The sequence below is a fragment of the Erythranthe guttata genome, chromosome 14, assembly GCF_056151865.1.
Source record: "Erythranthe guttata isolate IM_541 chromosome 14, IM_541, whole genome shotgun sequence".
In the NCBI taxonomy this organism is placed as follows: Eukaryota; Viridiplantae; Streptophyta; class Magnoliopsida; order Lamiales; family Phrymaceae; genus Erythranthe; species Erythranthe guttata.
Genome location: NC_142546.1, coordinates 5,387,530 through 5,402,931, shown reverse-complemented (window position 1 = coordinate 5,402,931; position 15,402 = coordinate 5,387,530). Strand labels below are relative to the sequence as shown.

The window sequence follows — 15,402 nt, the reverse complement described above, 5'->3', positions numbered from 1 at the left end:
ACATAAGAATTCGATTTGGTATTCAGTAAAGATTTTCTGGAATTCCGGCGTTCAGTATGATATACTGTATTTGATGCAAGGTATATTATACTGTATTCAATGCTGAAATATTATATATATATATATATATATATATATATATATATATATATATATATATATATTTAAATTCTTTAATTTTATAAGAAATTATAAAATACTTTTAGATCGGTATTGTTTCCATTATTTACAAATTAATATATTGATAATCATTCTTTTTCGTTTTTGGGGCCAATTATTGAAATTCGAATGTTAAATTCAAGAATTAATTAGTTTAAATATACATATTTTTTTACATTTTATAAATATTACAATATATTCAGTTTTACTGGTACCGAACCGAAAAAATCAAATTTAACCAAAATTTCAGTTTACGGAATTAGAGATAGGTCTAACTATACATCAACACTGCAAAAACACTCCGACTAAAAACAATTAAAAAAAAAAAAAAAAGGTTTGCAGGTACTACCGATAACCTGAACAACATTCTTTGATGCCGTGGACTTTATAGAACTGTAATGTGTAATGTGTAATGTATTTGCTGTATATCGTAATGCGCTAAATGCTGTCTACTCCGTATAAAATTAAACCTCATCCAAGAAAGAAATAACTGACGTTTAACTCTGTTAAGCAGTCTCTGAAGAAGTCGACAAAATAATCCATCATCTTTTAAAATCAGATCCAACGAAGGACTTGAGCCTCCGCAGTAAACCAATGCAATGCTGATGAGAGGAAGAAGAGGCGGCAGAATTGAGGGTGACATATCTTTGGCAGGGAGATTCCCATTTCGCCTCTAGATAAGAAAATGATCTCCATGGAGGAAAGGGCATCGAATTTTGCTCGAGTGAATATTTAGCAGCTTCAGCCATTATTTGAAGAAGCTGTTTCAGCTTAGTCAGGGTACCCACGTATATTGCAGGCAGAGAACTTAGGACTACGTTGTAGCTCTTCACAGCTCTCGCTATTTGGAAATGACTTCGGAAGTCAATGTCAATAATATACCTTTCGGAACCTCCACTTTTATTTTCATGTGCTATCACATCTATGAACTCGTGTTCGCCTACATTTCCAGGGAAAACAAATAGTTGGTAAGCATTATAGTTATATTCACATTATAGGTTCGGAACTACCATGTAAAGCATCCAACTTGGAAAATTGAAAAATGTTTGAAAACACATGAAAAAATGAATGTAAATATATACCTCCAGGAAGTTTGCCAAAGACCTGCCACTTTGATTTACAGAGAGCTGCATCGTATCCCGAAGAATGCAGAAGCTTGACCAGAGAATAAATGATGCAGCTAGAATTAATGCACACATCTGGTTTCTCTATTTGGCTTGTTTCCGATATTGAGAGAATAAGTGATTTGACAACCATTGTCAAGTCCCTTTCATACTGATCAACTGGCTGCTTATACATCTGCAAATTTCATATCAGTTAGAATGAATTTTCATCTTAAAATGGTCCCGGGAAAAGAATTATTTATAGCTCTTTTTTTTTTTTTTTAATTTATAGCTTACATGTTCTTTCACTTTAGGGTTCACAAAACACGCAACATATTCTTTTGTGATCATATCAAATATTAACCGTTTTAGGCATACCAGAAACACAGAGGTATGAAAACGGATAATAAATAAAGGAATTTTGGATTGATTGGATCAGGAATCGAAATCTGGATTCGGTATGGATAAAATAATTCCTATGTTATACTATTCAAGTCTCGACGACGGGTTTATTTGAAAGATCATATATTGTTATTCATAATATTAATACGATTCGATATCATCGAGAGGTAATTAATTGAATTTACAGACGAAAGATTTATCATCTCTAGGGGATTAAATCCCGAGTTATTGCCAAGTAAAAAAACCGATAAGATTATGGAAGTCAATATTCTTGCATTTATTGCTACTGCACTATTCATTCTAGTTCCTACCGCCTTTCTACTTATCATTTACGTAAAAACAGTTAGTCAAAATGATTAATTCAATTGAATTTCAAGATGGACAATTATTTCAAAACCAATATGCTTTATCGAATATCCATAGGTTTTGAAAATGAGAATGATAATTAATACCAATAAGAAGAAAAAATGAATAGAATTTAATAAAAAGAGAATGCGCTTAATAAATAGATCATATAACCACAATGGTATACCTCTCTTCAAAACCATTTGGGAAACCAAGGTCACGAAACGTCAAATATCAGTGCGAAAAACTTCATTTGGAATATACAAGGTAATACTTAATAGTAATACTAATAAAAGAAAAATCAAAGTCAAATGTCAACTATGCAAAAACAATCACACTGTTATTAAATACTTTTACAGACACGACTATGTGGAAGCCTAATGTGATGCCATAACATGAAATTTTTTGTAGCTTTATCCGAAAGCAGGTCACATGGATTGTCCGAGATCTTATTAGAACATGCCTATACTAGGCATGATGCCTATTTATACAGGAAACACAAACAATTTATGCACATCACGCACTGATAATACTCTTTTAAAAACCCCTCGTAGAAATTTAAATTAAAAAAGTCGTCATGGTTGCAAAGCTTAAAGGAAATCTACTATATTTTTAGTTAATTCACTCAATATAATTATTAGTGCTGAATAGAATGCACAAGCCTAAACGTATTTAGATTGAGGATCAAAATCAGAGGATACTAGCGAATAGGCTTAGAAATGGAAAATTGTATGCTCTTGAAAAAACTAGAACATAAATGGTTTGTGCAATTAAATCTCGTTCAGCTTTTTCAAATTTAGGGCAACGAATGAGATATCCTCAGTCAGAAACTTTCAGATGAACCATCTCCCATCGTCTTCAAATACGGGGAGACTAATAAAATTAATTTGGTGGACATCCTAGTTCGGATTGAAGGATTTGGTTTTGAGGGAATTAATTGAGGAATAATTTCGAATAACTTCATATAAAGTGGATGTCGAATCCACCAAAATGGTTGAAAAAATAGTTTGAAGTTATCACTAAGGATTTGAAATTCATTGTAAACAAATTCATCCAAATAAGCGTAATCGGTTCATTATTATAGATTTTTGAAGTTTAGCTTCAAATATTTCAATCTAAAGCAAACATGATGAAAGAACTTGTTCATGTGTCTTATTGGACATAGTCTTTTTCAAAGCAGATATCACAGAATTGAACCTTTAACAAATAAAGTTAATACATCTAGACATCTGGTTTTTGACCGAAAAAACTCCAAGACCCTCACAGTGTTTTCGGAGTCGAATCTTTTGCATGTCAAACAGTAACATCAAAAGTACCTCCTTACACGGTTTTCTCAAAGAAATTGTGTACCCCATGCTAGGTTAGAGTGTTCATCTAGTTTCATTTTACCCTCGGTTTTAATGCAGCAAAGAAGGTTCCCATTTGTTCATCCACCAAAATAAAATCTTTTTTTACCAATTATCTTTATCCATAATTTTATTATAACAGACAACATTTATATTGCTAATTTTCTCTTAAAGATCCTAGAGCCGTAATTACTTTTCGGGTAGAGAGGTCGAGACTTTCGTTGCCCCCTCGTTCCTCTCACAAACAAAATTGCTAAACACATCTCTCACACTCACCGCATCAATCAAATCGCAATTGCCATTATAACGATTACAATCTATCGGTCCAGGCCGATTATTAAAATCAACCACTCCCCGTAAAAATAGTTGGTACATCTCAAAAGGAACTAGAAGAAACTGCGTTATTCATTGCTAAAAATAAAAAAAAAATTAAAAACTCTCCGGGAAGTACATATTTAAAGTTTCAATTTTCAAAATTAAGGATCATTCCGGTAAAGAAAGAAATTAATTCCTCGCACTTGGATACCAATTGTTTAGGCTTGTGTTTAATTTCCTCAAATTCACATACACCCACACACATAAGAGACAAATTGCTCAGTTCAATAAATACTAACCGAAATCCTGTCGGCGAGATAAGCGAGGTCGGAGTAACCAGAGTCGTAGTCGCTGCTACAGCAGGAATCAGATCCAGCACTTCCGATTTCAAGGAAATCGCTCACCATAGCAGCCAAATCGTGCTCACTTCCAGTGCTACGACATGAAAACTCGACGACGCCGCTGCCGCGCCGGTGCAACCAATTGTTGCCAACTAAGTTCATTCCTCCGCCGCCGATCGCCACCGGCGTTAGGTTACGCATCTCTGCAGCTGAAATATTACTGAGTAAAATGCAGGTAGTTATCGTATTGATTCGAGATTTTTGATTCAGTTTCGGATGATCAAGGTTTGGGGGGAAAAGTGGAAAGATAGGAAAAGGTGAAATATGACGGGGGTTTACGCGTTATTATTTATTTGACCAAGGTACAAAAGCACCGCACACTCTTGGACGTTTATACCCCTGTGTAGTCTAGACTTGAGAACAAGTCATACGGTATAATATAATAATTTTTTTTTCTTATAATTTAAATCGGGTAATTTACATTCACCTCTGATGTATGGTCAATTTACGAATAAACCCCTCTTGTTTGAATAATTATATATATTCCTCGACTATGATTTTTTCTTACACCTCCACCCTTATGGTGTCAAATTCAACATAACCATCTAGATTTCGTGAAATGTGCTCTAGTTTGTATTCGTTTTGTATAAAAATACAGTTTCTGTTGCACCACAATTCGATATATACAAGCTTAAAAACACATATTATGATCATCTTGCTTCAAAATGTGGAGTTCGAATAGGATAAAACGTGTACAAAAGTGATATAATCTATATAATCTCGAAAATTCTACTAAATTTGGAACCGTAAGGGTGCACGTGTAAAAAAATTTATACTTAAAGGGGTGGTTGTAATTATCCAAACAAGAGGGTTTTTTTTGTAATTTAACTATACATCAGGGGTGATTGTAATTTACCCTTTAAATCGTGTTGCAAATCAGCCCCGTGTCACGGCCCGCTAGTTTTGACCCAACCCCTTGCCGATTTCCCTTGGGTTGGGGAGGTTAAAGAGTCCAAGACTTAGCCCGAATAGGGTTAGGCCCAAGTTGGCTCAAATGTATAGTGGTAGGTAGAGACATTTTAGGGATTCTTTGGTAGGTAGAGGTAGGTGGTGGTAGGTAGAGACATTTAGGGGATTCTTTGGAGTGTCCCACTCCCAACCGTTAGATCATATCGATCTCCACCGTCTATTGAGGAGGTGGTCTTGTATAAATAGAGGTAGGGTCCTCATTTGTAAGCATCCAACAATAGATCCAACAAATCTAACAAAATCCAGAGCACTCAAGCAATAAAGTATTTTTCCTACCAACTCTTTTGTCTTCTTAATTTCTTCATTTCCATCACTTAGGATTCGCAACACAATTCGGGAGAGGCTGACTTAGCTATCGCGAGGGGCGAGAAGGAGCTAAGGCCGCACGGTTCTTTGTTAAGGGAACAAGTCCGTGACACCCGGCTCTCCTATTGAGAGTTGAGAGTTGTTTCTTTTTAGAATACTTTTCCGTTTATAAGTTGATAGAGTGGTGTTATTTCCACCACCAAATTATCTCAATTCACCACCAAAGATTATAAAATGTTATAAATACCCCTCAAATTTGTAATCCACCACCCTTCCTTATATTCACATAATCCTCGTGTGTTCTAAGTTATTTCTATTTTATTTTATTTTATTAATTTTTTAATTTTTTTATTAATTTTTTTATTAATTTTTACAATGAAATATTTATTACAAGATATTCAAACTTCCATATCAGATGACCAACAGATTATGTAATTTTTTTAAGGAAACAAAATTATATTAAGCCAAACCAACCAATTTCGGAATAAGTTCAGAACCTTCCATACAAGCAATCTTATTTTATTTCTCAAAAAAGTGAATTCCCGCTTTTTTTTACCTTCGAAAATGTTTTTCTCTGACGAAAGTATTATTTCATTTAAGCTGGAGAGGGCGAGATTCCAGTGAAAAAGGTGGGATTTTTTTAATAAGTATTTTAATTAGTTTAGTGGTAGATGCATGGTTTATAAATTTGTAAAGAGTATAGGTTAATGAAGAAGAAAAGTGTAAAATTGAAAATAAATTTAATTTGGTGGTGAAATAAGATATTTTGAGGGTGGAAATAGCACATCTCAGTTTTACCTTCAAAAAAGGACAATAATTATTATTTACCTAAAATCTCATAATTTAATATATATATATATAGTTCATTTGTTGATTAAATAAATTCCTTTAACCTTTTTAATAATTAAATTAGAGATTTTAAAATCTTAATTCTCGCCTAATACGGTGTTGACAATTGTTGATGATCGTTACCTAATCGATGACGATGGGGCATGCAGTGTGGGGTTGGTTGGGCGAAGGGTGGAGGAAGGGCAGTGGAGGTGGTGGTAAAGAATGAAGGGATGAGATTAATTTTTGAAAATTGGATAAAAGTTCCTGAAAAATATTTAATATTGCTTAAAAGGCATAACATATTTCTGTTTTAGCTTAAAGCCTCTAACTGGATTTTAGTACCTTAGAGAGCTTACTTAGAGAACTTATTTCATGAAATGCTTACCTATTTACAATCATCTATGGCCCAACTCATGTAGCCGAACTCCACAATACATATAGAGCGTCGAGAGCTTACTCAGAAAGCGTAAAAGCATTCCATGAATTTTTACATATTTACAATTATCCGTCCCGTAACTCCTATAGACAAACACTACATCACGTAGAAAGCTAATGCAGAGAGTTTACGTTTACCTATTCACAATCATTTCTTCTCCAGCTCCTGTAGTCAAACAAAATGAACACTCAAGTTCTATAGCCTTTTTCTCAAGAGAAAGAGTAACCATAGGCAAACTCGCACAAAGAACCTCCGTGACAAGGTAAGATGGCGGTGGAGGGGGGAAGACGGTGGTCGCAAAAATGGTACATCAAAGTTGTCGAAGCTATGATTGAATCTTAAATGAAAGGGTAATTTTGTCCATTCAAAGTAGAGGACTTTTAGTGAAATGCTAAAATCCCTTGAAAGGGTATTATCGTTCATGGGTATATAACAAAATACTAAAATCCCTTGTCATTCTATAGTAAATTTAATGTGGTCTTTGTTCCTACCTTTCTAAATTGATAAAATTATTGTAGCCTTTAGATTTTTAATTATCGATCCGCGTTTGCATAATCTCTTATCATATTGAAGTCATCTACAAATAAGATGCTAGAATAATATATGAAGGGGCCGTTTAAACAATTGATTGAAGATTAACCTCACAAGTCATTGGTGAACTTAAATTTGAAGTAGAACAACTGAAATTCCATTGTTTGGAAGTGTTTCAAAGCTTATTCCAAACTTTTGTTCTTGAAAAGATATTCTGGTGAATAATTTGAGAATAAAATTAATCTTTGTGTATATTTTGGTAGGAAATAAAAAATTTGTGGCACTTAAGTTATGTCCAAAGCTATTAAAAAAATATAGATGTATTTGAAAATAAAATGGTATTGGACATTTACAATACGAGGGGTATAACAGTCCTTAATGCTTCATAAAAAAAGGTCAGTGCTCAAAACGAAAATAAGTGACAATTTGACATATAGATGGCGGAGGCAATAAATGTTAGTCAAAATTTCAAATCCTAAAACTGTACGCGGGGAGCCATCACGTTTCAGTCAACATTGGATGGGTTGACTATGGCTCTTAGAAGTCTACGTCTCGAATTATACCCAAGTAATCATAAATCCAATTCAAAATAGGGGACGGCTATAAACAAATATCGGTTTTTTCTTTTAATTTAATATCACCAACAGAAACAATTAGAATATAAATAAGTAATGATGTTAATATCCTTAATAAATTAATACTATACAAATTTTGTATGTGGTATTGATTTTCATTAATGACAATAATGTCATTACCTATTTATTATTTTTTTTTCTTTATATGTTGGTGGCATTGAAGCGATAAAAAAAATGGTATTTATTTTGGCCACACTCCCTTTAAAATATAGGGCGAATGACAAAAAGGCCCATCACATGGGACTTAAATGCATTTTGGTCCACAAAAAAAACAGTCTCTCAATTAAACTCATCCCCATGTCTTTAGTCTAAAATACCCTCAATAATATAATTTTTATCAATTCCACCCAATATGCTCTAACTTCCTTAATATCACACATTGACCCCGGATTTAAACAAATATATCACATTAATCCCCAAAACTTTTTTTTTTAGAAAATAATTTTTTTTCTGAAATATTTTTTTTTTCTGGTCAGATTACGGCATTGACTTTTTTTTTTTTTAAAACTTTTTTTTTTCCTGAAATTTTTTTCCGGCCGGTCAACCACCGTTGACCGCCGGTCTCCGGCGTTGACTTTTTTTTTTTTTTTCTTAGAAAAAAAATATTTTAATTAATATTACTGTTTTGGCTACTAAATTACTGTCTCAGACAATAATATTACTATTTGGGACAGTAATATTATGAATATTATTTTTCCGAACAGTAATATTATTAATATTATTGTCTAATACAATTAAATTACTGTTGGAGACAGTAATTTAGCATCCAAGGCAGTAATATTAATTAAAATATTTTTTTTAAGAAAAAAAATAAAAAAGATAAAAAAAAAAAAGTCAATTAACAGTTAAATTATTGTCTCCGACAGTTAAATAACTGCTGGAGACAGTAATTTAGCAACAAATACAGTAATATTAATTAAAAATTTTTTTTTTTAAGAATAAAAAAGTCAATTAACAGTTAAATCACTGTCTCCAACAGTTAAATAACTGTTGGAGACAGTAATTTAGCAACGAATACAGTAATATTAATTAAAATATTTTTGTAGGAAAAAAAAAATCAATTAACGGTTAAATTACTGTCTCCGACAATTAAATAACTGCCGGAGACAGTAATTTAGCAGTCAAGACAGTAATATTAATTAAAAAAAATTACGAAAAAACAAAATTATAAAAAAAAAAAAAAAAAAAGTCAACGCCGTAATCTGGCCGGAAAAAAGATATTTCAGAAAAAAAATTATTTTCTGAAAAAAAAAAGTTTTGGGGGTTAATGTGATATATTTGTTTAAATCTGTGGTCAATGTGTAATATTAAAGAAGTTAGAGCATAATGGGTGGAATTGATAAGAATTAGGGTCAAAATTGGGGTCAAAATTGAAATTAGGGTTAAAATTGGTTAATTGATGAAATTGGGCTAAATTGGGGTGTAAATCATGAAATTGGAGTTGAATTGGGTTTCAATGAATTGGGGGTAATTTTGGTATATATAAAAGGATTTTCCTTATTTGCAAATAAGTTTGAATGTGCTGGATTTATTTGAAAGACAAAAAAGTTGGATGTCCCTCTTTTAATTAAGTGCCCTTGTCGTGGGCCTATTTGCTATTACCCCTAATATATATATATATATATATATATATATATATATATATATATATATATATATATATATATATATATATATATATATATATATATATATATATATATATATATATATATATACGTCTAGGCTGGCTATATAATTGCGAGGTTTTGAGGCAGTGCTCTCAATATTTTTAGGGAAAAAGATACAAAATAAAAAAAATACTTGTATATTTTCTTAGAGTAAAGAATGGAATTGCTGACTTAAGATATTGAGAAAAAATGCAAAAAGTTTGGGAAGAAAATATTGTGGATATCTGATAAATTTTAAATTTTGTTATAAATTCATATAGGGAGCCGCTAAAATTAATATCAATTTTTTTTTTCACTTCAATACCACGAAAATAAAAATTAGATAATAAATAGGTAATGACATAAATATTCTTAATGAAAATTAATACCACAAAGCATTAAAAATCTCATTTTTCTTTCTTCAATACCAAACACATAAACCCCTCAAAGCCTTCTCCTTGAAAAACCCCTCAACCTTCTCCTTCTTCTTCCAGCTCACCGGGGCTCCGACCACCCAAGCCACCGACGTAAAAAAGAAAAGGATTTTTTTTTGAATAAATAAATAAAAGTAATAATAATCAAAATAAATAAGATAAAAGAAACCCTAATTAGGGTTTGAAAGGGTAAAGGGTATAAGCTAATTATTTGGGTTTATATTAAATGAAACTTACAACTAATGGGTTTTACTCAAAAACATAAAAATATTTAGACATATCCCACATTATATAAGCTAGTGAGGGAGCTATCTCAAATAATGAAATAACCCCTTAAATATAAACTACCTTTCTATAACTAGATTTTTGGCCCTACGATGCACATGATTCAAGTAAAATTAATACAAAAGTAAAGATCAATTTAAACGATAAAATTGAAGTTTCAATTTATTTTGATGTTTTGCTATGTGTATTGATGATAATCCTCATCTATAAGCCATATTTATTAATTTAACTTTATATTTTTTTATGTCAAATGGCTGTATATTTATATTATCTCAGTTAAGGCAGAAGTTTGACGAATCTTCTTCGTTATCACCCATTACAAGCCCAACAAATTAACTATAAATCAATGATGCCATTAAATCTCAAAAGTTTATCGAACTTACTTTTATTAATAAAATAAGAACCAAATAATTTTCCCATTAAATAATTTTCTAAACAATTAAATCATTTTCCCATTAAATTAATATTAAGTAAAATGACAATTTTAGTGAGAAAAAATACGTAGATTTGGGGCCAAAAAGTTTGGATACGTAACGCATTTGTTAAACTTTATTATATTAAATAAGATCAAACAATAAAATAAATGACAATTATAACTATTAAATGAGTGGGAAAAATTTCCTAAAGTTTACCAGGAGCAACCTTACTTTTATTAATAAGATATTTATACCAGAACTCGGAATTCGATTTCTACTCTCATTGCAAGGGTTACAAAGGTTTAGTAATGGTGCTGCTAATTGTTTATAGAGCTATTAATGGAAGAAAAAGACGAAGAAGAGGAGGAAGAAGAGCGAAGAAGTGGAAGAGAAACGGAAGTGAATTTTTTTTGAAAGAATTAGGGATTGTGATTTTGAAAAGACAAAAAAAAAGAAAGGAAAAAAAAAAAAAGCCCTTCCAAATCGCATATGCAACGGAAATGGGTCTAATTTCTGCCATTTTCGCCTGAAAATTCAAAAAAATGATAATATGACACAACTTATTAAGTTCAGGTGGGATATTGGAGTTTTTTTTTTTTTGAGGTGGTATTCCCTAACAAACGGGCAAATTGTAGTTGGTTTAATGCTATTTATCCTAACAAATATTTAGTTTTCGCATGACCTTTGAATGCATCTACTTTTTAATTCTAAATTTCATATTTTATATGAACTAGAATAAAATTTTGAAGAAGCCATTGTAATTAGTTTTTCTACTGCAAATAGAGATCAAAGGCGATATTTATAATTAACTAATTAATTAGTTATATGAATTACATTACTATCACTGTTAGTAATTTAACAAAGCTAGTTCATAAGCATTGTACCCTTTATTTTCAAATTATAAGTGCCGTTTAATATTTCAATACTCGTATATATTAAGAAAAGCTAGTACTCATCTATGGATCTTAGAAATAAAACTTACCTAAATAGCATTTGACCCCCTATGGTTACAAGTTTTTGCACATGACTCCCTTGTTCAGCACATGCATAACCTCCTTACGGTTGATACTGTTGGAATTATTTCAATAATTATGTGGGCTCACATATGTGACATAAATGTGTATGGCTATCTAAAAGAAAGTCCAAATTAATTGTGATCTAATAAAGATTATTGGGTTGGACTTATGGGTATTAGACTATAATTATGGGCCTAATGTGTAGAGACAATTAGGGTTTAATTGTGATTTATTGATGGGGCTGAATCACAATTATAATATAACTGGACTCTACAGTTATATAAAGGGTCGTGGTCCCCAAAGAAACGCAATCATTCCGTCTCTTCTAAAATCCATCGTTAGAGAGATAATTAAGGAACTGCGGATTCTTTGGAAGACCTGTCCCAAATCCAGTGGAGATTCGAAGATTCGATTCCGTTATGTAAGGTACGCTTCCGTGTTTATGTTTATGTTTAATTCTCGTTGATTCAAGCATGTTGGTTCTTGGGAATTCGTATGTATGTACGATAAATTTTCTAACAAGTGGTATCAGAGCCACCATGTATTAATCATCGGGGATTTAGGTGTAATATGAGATATGATTTTATGGATTTAATTATGTAAATTGTTATCGAAATCTGAATCCATAATTGTGTTATGTAATCCTGAATTAAGATGTAAGAATTTTGGTCTGACATTGAATCTGAAATTAGGGTTCGTATTGAATCTTAAATGCGTATTAATTTCTGAATTGCATATCTGATTCTGTCTCTTTATGCGAACCGAATCTGAATTACAATTCAATTATTTGAAATTGTTCTATTGTTATTGATTGATTCCGTTTTTGATGTAATGGTTTATGGTTAAGTCAATTCTCATGAATTAAATTAAGATTAAGAATTAAGAATGAAGGAATCAAATCTGAAATTCAATCGATGGTGAGGGTGGCAGCTGTTTAGGTCTTCCCGGCTGAGCCACCCCTAAGGATCCACCACGGTCCATCATCCACCTCCGACCACCACCAGTCAACCCCAAATTCAGTCAACATGCCGTCGCGATTCAGCTAAGGAGTTGACGGCTCTTCGGTTTCTCGGCCGCCACTCCTCGTCGACGACAAGGGTAAATCCGCCGACCATCGTCCTCGCAACTCCGGAGGCGGATAGAAGGATTCGTGCCATGTCTTTCGCAATTTCAGGCGGCGCGATTCGCCGAAGGAAGCATATTGGATCGCCGGCGGTGGACTCCGCCGCGTAGACATGAGCCGGAATTTGGTATTTTCCGGCGACGGTGGTGGACTGGGTGTTGATTGGCTGTAAAGTCTAAAGGAGATTTAGGTGGTGAGTGGTGACTGGTGACGGCGGATGAATGGGGGTGAATTCAGGTTAAAGAGTTTTTGGGAAATTGCAATTGGGTCCCAGATTTAGGGTTTCTGTAATTTGTCCCCAAATTTAAGTTTGAGATATTTAGCAATATTTCAATTTGGCCCATTTTTTTTGGTTATTCCTGATTTTGAGCCGGGGTCAATTTGAAATAATGAAAAATCTGTATAACAGCCCTCAAGCTTTCGAAAACTGCATTTCAGTCCCCATTTTTAAGTTTCTCCCAAAACAGTCATATATTTTTCGAAAATATATTATAAATCTCAAATTAAGTATTTCTGAATCTTAGGTCCCTTTTCTCTCAAAGGCTTTTCTTTTAAAATTTCAATTCAGTCCTTTAAGTTGAAAGATTTTCTGGTTTTGTGGCAAAGGCAATTTTTAAGGAATAAAAAGTTAGTTTAAGGTCTTGGGGGCGTTTAAAATATTTCAATTATTTTGAGGGACCGAACTAATATGTGAATTCTTTTAAATTCACTTAAGGTTTTGTTTGGTCATTAAAGTGAAATTCATTTGGAATTTCAAATTCGGTTTTATAAGGATTAATTTGGGGAATTTCAGATGATAAAGTTTATGCCGTTTAGACTTAAATTTTTGAGTAATGGGTCAAAATTAAGGATACAAATTAATTTTTTAATAAGCTTCTGATCCATTGTCATTTCATCGTTATTGAGTCAAAATATGGATAATGGTTATTATTAACCAAATAAGGATTGACTTTTTCGATATTTGACTCAAGGCTTTAATTTTAAGTCTAATTATAAGTTTATTAATTTAGTTCTAATCCATATAAGGTTAGATTTATTGGTTAAAATTTATTTTGGCCTCTAAATCTAAATAAAGTTGAATTGTGAGTCCCACATAATCTTTAGCTCAAATTCAAAATAAAGATGGATTTGATGTTTTTCAATTCATACTCATGTTTAAGAATAACCATATTACTGAGTTTGATTCGAAAACAATATAGTGAGGCAACCTTAGTGTTGCATACAGACTGTTAGCGCTCAGGTGATATCTTTAGAGCCTTAGCGTTCAACAACGACTTTAAATTTTTGAATAATTTTTTGGGTACATCTAATGACTTGTTATTAAGTTTGTCTGACATTTAAAAGAACTAATTGAAGCATGAAGCCACCCTCGTGACCTCTCTGCGTAGGTTAGCTTATTGAGATTGTCAAGATGATTGTGTGTATGTGAATTCATGCGAATATTAACTATACCCCTCGGTATGTTGATATTTGGCGGAACCACATATGCATATGTGGTAATAAATATGTGATGGTTGTTGAGCTCCATGTGAATGATAGTTACATCCCTCGATGAACTTATTATTTGACAGGATTTACTATCAATGTTTGATTACTACAACAAGAGTGCCACTTACAGTTAATATTATTGTCCTCTCGGCTTGATATTAATGTTGTGCTAGGCATCTTGAGATGTATTCCATAATTATTTAAAGTTTTCAAAGTCAAACTTTGGATTATAATGTGCGCATATTGATTTTATTTACGTTCTCTATTTAATTTATTTATCTGCTTACACATTATCTGCCTATAACACATTTGTGCTTAGTTGCACAAATATTATTATTATTATTATTATTTGTTATGGTGCATAGATCTTAATTTTTTATCTTGGGTAGAACAATAGAAGAACCTAGAGTATATCATCGTTCTAATGCTAAAATTTAAGATCATTAGGTGCATCTATTTTAAATAATTTTCGGGGGCATAAGGTTTAATTTGGGCTACGTACTAGAAGGTTCCTTAAAGATAGTACGGATACGTTTTAGTTTAAAACGATAAAGCTAGAACAAATTAGATTTTGACATCTATTGTTTTAATAAGGTATAAAGAAAAGGAACATAAATGAGCACATTAAGTAATAGTCTAATCTCATTTTCAGTTATAGCACTTCGGTTAGTGTGGTTCCGCTGACTTAAAAGTGGATATGGTTTAATTTATTTTTCTCCATGAACGGTCAATATAAGGTTTTTTGTAAAACATAAAGAATAAAATTGTGACCGTACACAAGAAAAATAAATAATTAAGGGAGAAAAGACTAAGTGCTAATTTGACTAGTACAGCTTAAGATAAATATTTATAATTGCAGTTTACATCTCAGGTACGTTGAATTACGTAATTATGCTTGTTTCTCACTTTAATATGTTCTAATATATTTTTTTGACTTTGTACCTAGACACATTTAGTGAATAGATCCTGGGTTACACTATTCACGTAAGTGTGTATATAAAGGGTTATTTACATAACCAATATTCAATTGATGTTGAAAGATACATCTATAAAGGTTATGTAAGATACTTGGGATTGATGCTGTAAGAACTCTTAGGTTTTCTTTTGAATTTGAAATAGACATTTGGTACCATCATTAGATGGATTTAAATTTTCTCTTGAACAAATTCGGTAAACTTGTTCATTTGGAAATATTAAGCTTGGTCTATTTTA

At 32.1% G+C, this 15,402-nt stretch overlaps 1 protein-coding gene across 1 annotated transcript; it reads right to left on the bottom strand.

Annotated features, from left to right (window-relative positions):
* Positions 1-462: 462 nt before the first annotated feature.
* On the bottom strand, positions 463-4,451 carry LOC105956617 (hypothetical protein). The gene is made up of 3 exons (XM_012980470.2): positions 3,970-4,451; positions 1,242-1,458; positions 463-1,099 (listed from the first exon to the last, which is right to left on the bottom strand). The coding sequence occupies exons 1-3, from the start codon at positions 4,210-4,212 to the stop codon at positions 702-704; spliced, it is 858 nt and encodes a 285-aa protein (XP_012835924.2). The 5' UTR covers positions 4,213-4,451; the 3' UTR covers positions 463-701.
* Between the last annotated feature and the right edge of the window lie 10,951 nt (positions 4,452-15,402).

Coding starts and splice junctions, on each gene's coding strand:
- LOC105956617 (XM_012980470.2), bottom strand. CDS start 4,212: ATGCGTAACCTAACGCCGGTGGCGATCGGCGGCGGAGGAATGAACTTA. Junction 1,459..3,969: donor ATCTCGCCGACAGGATTTCG/GTTAGTATTTAT, acceptor TGAAATTTGCAG/ATGTATAAGCAGCCAGTTGA. Junction 1,100..1,241: donor CTTTGGCAAACTTCCTGGAG/GTATATATTTAC, acceptor CTGGAAATGTAG/GCGAACACGAGTTCATAGAT.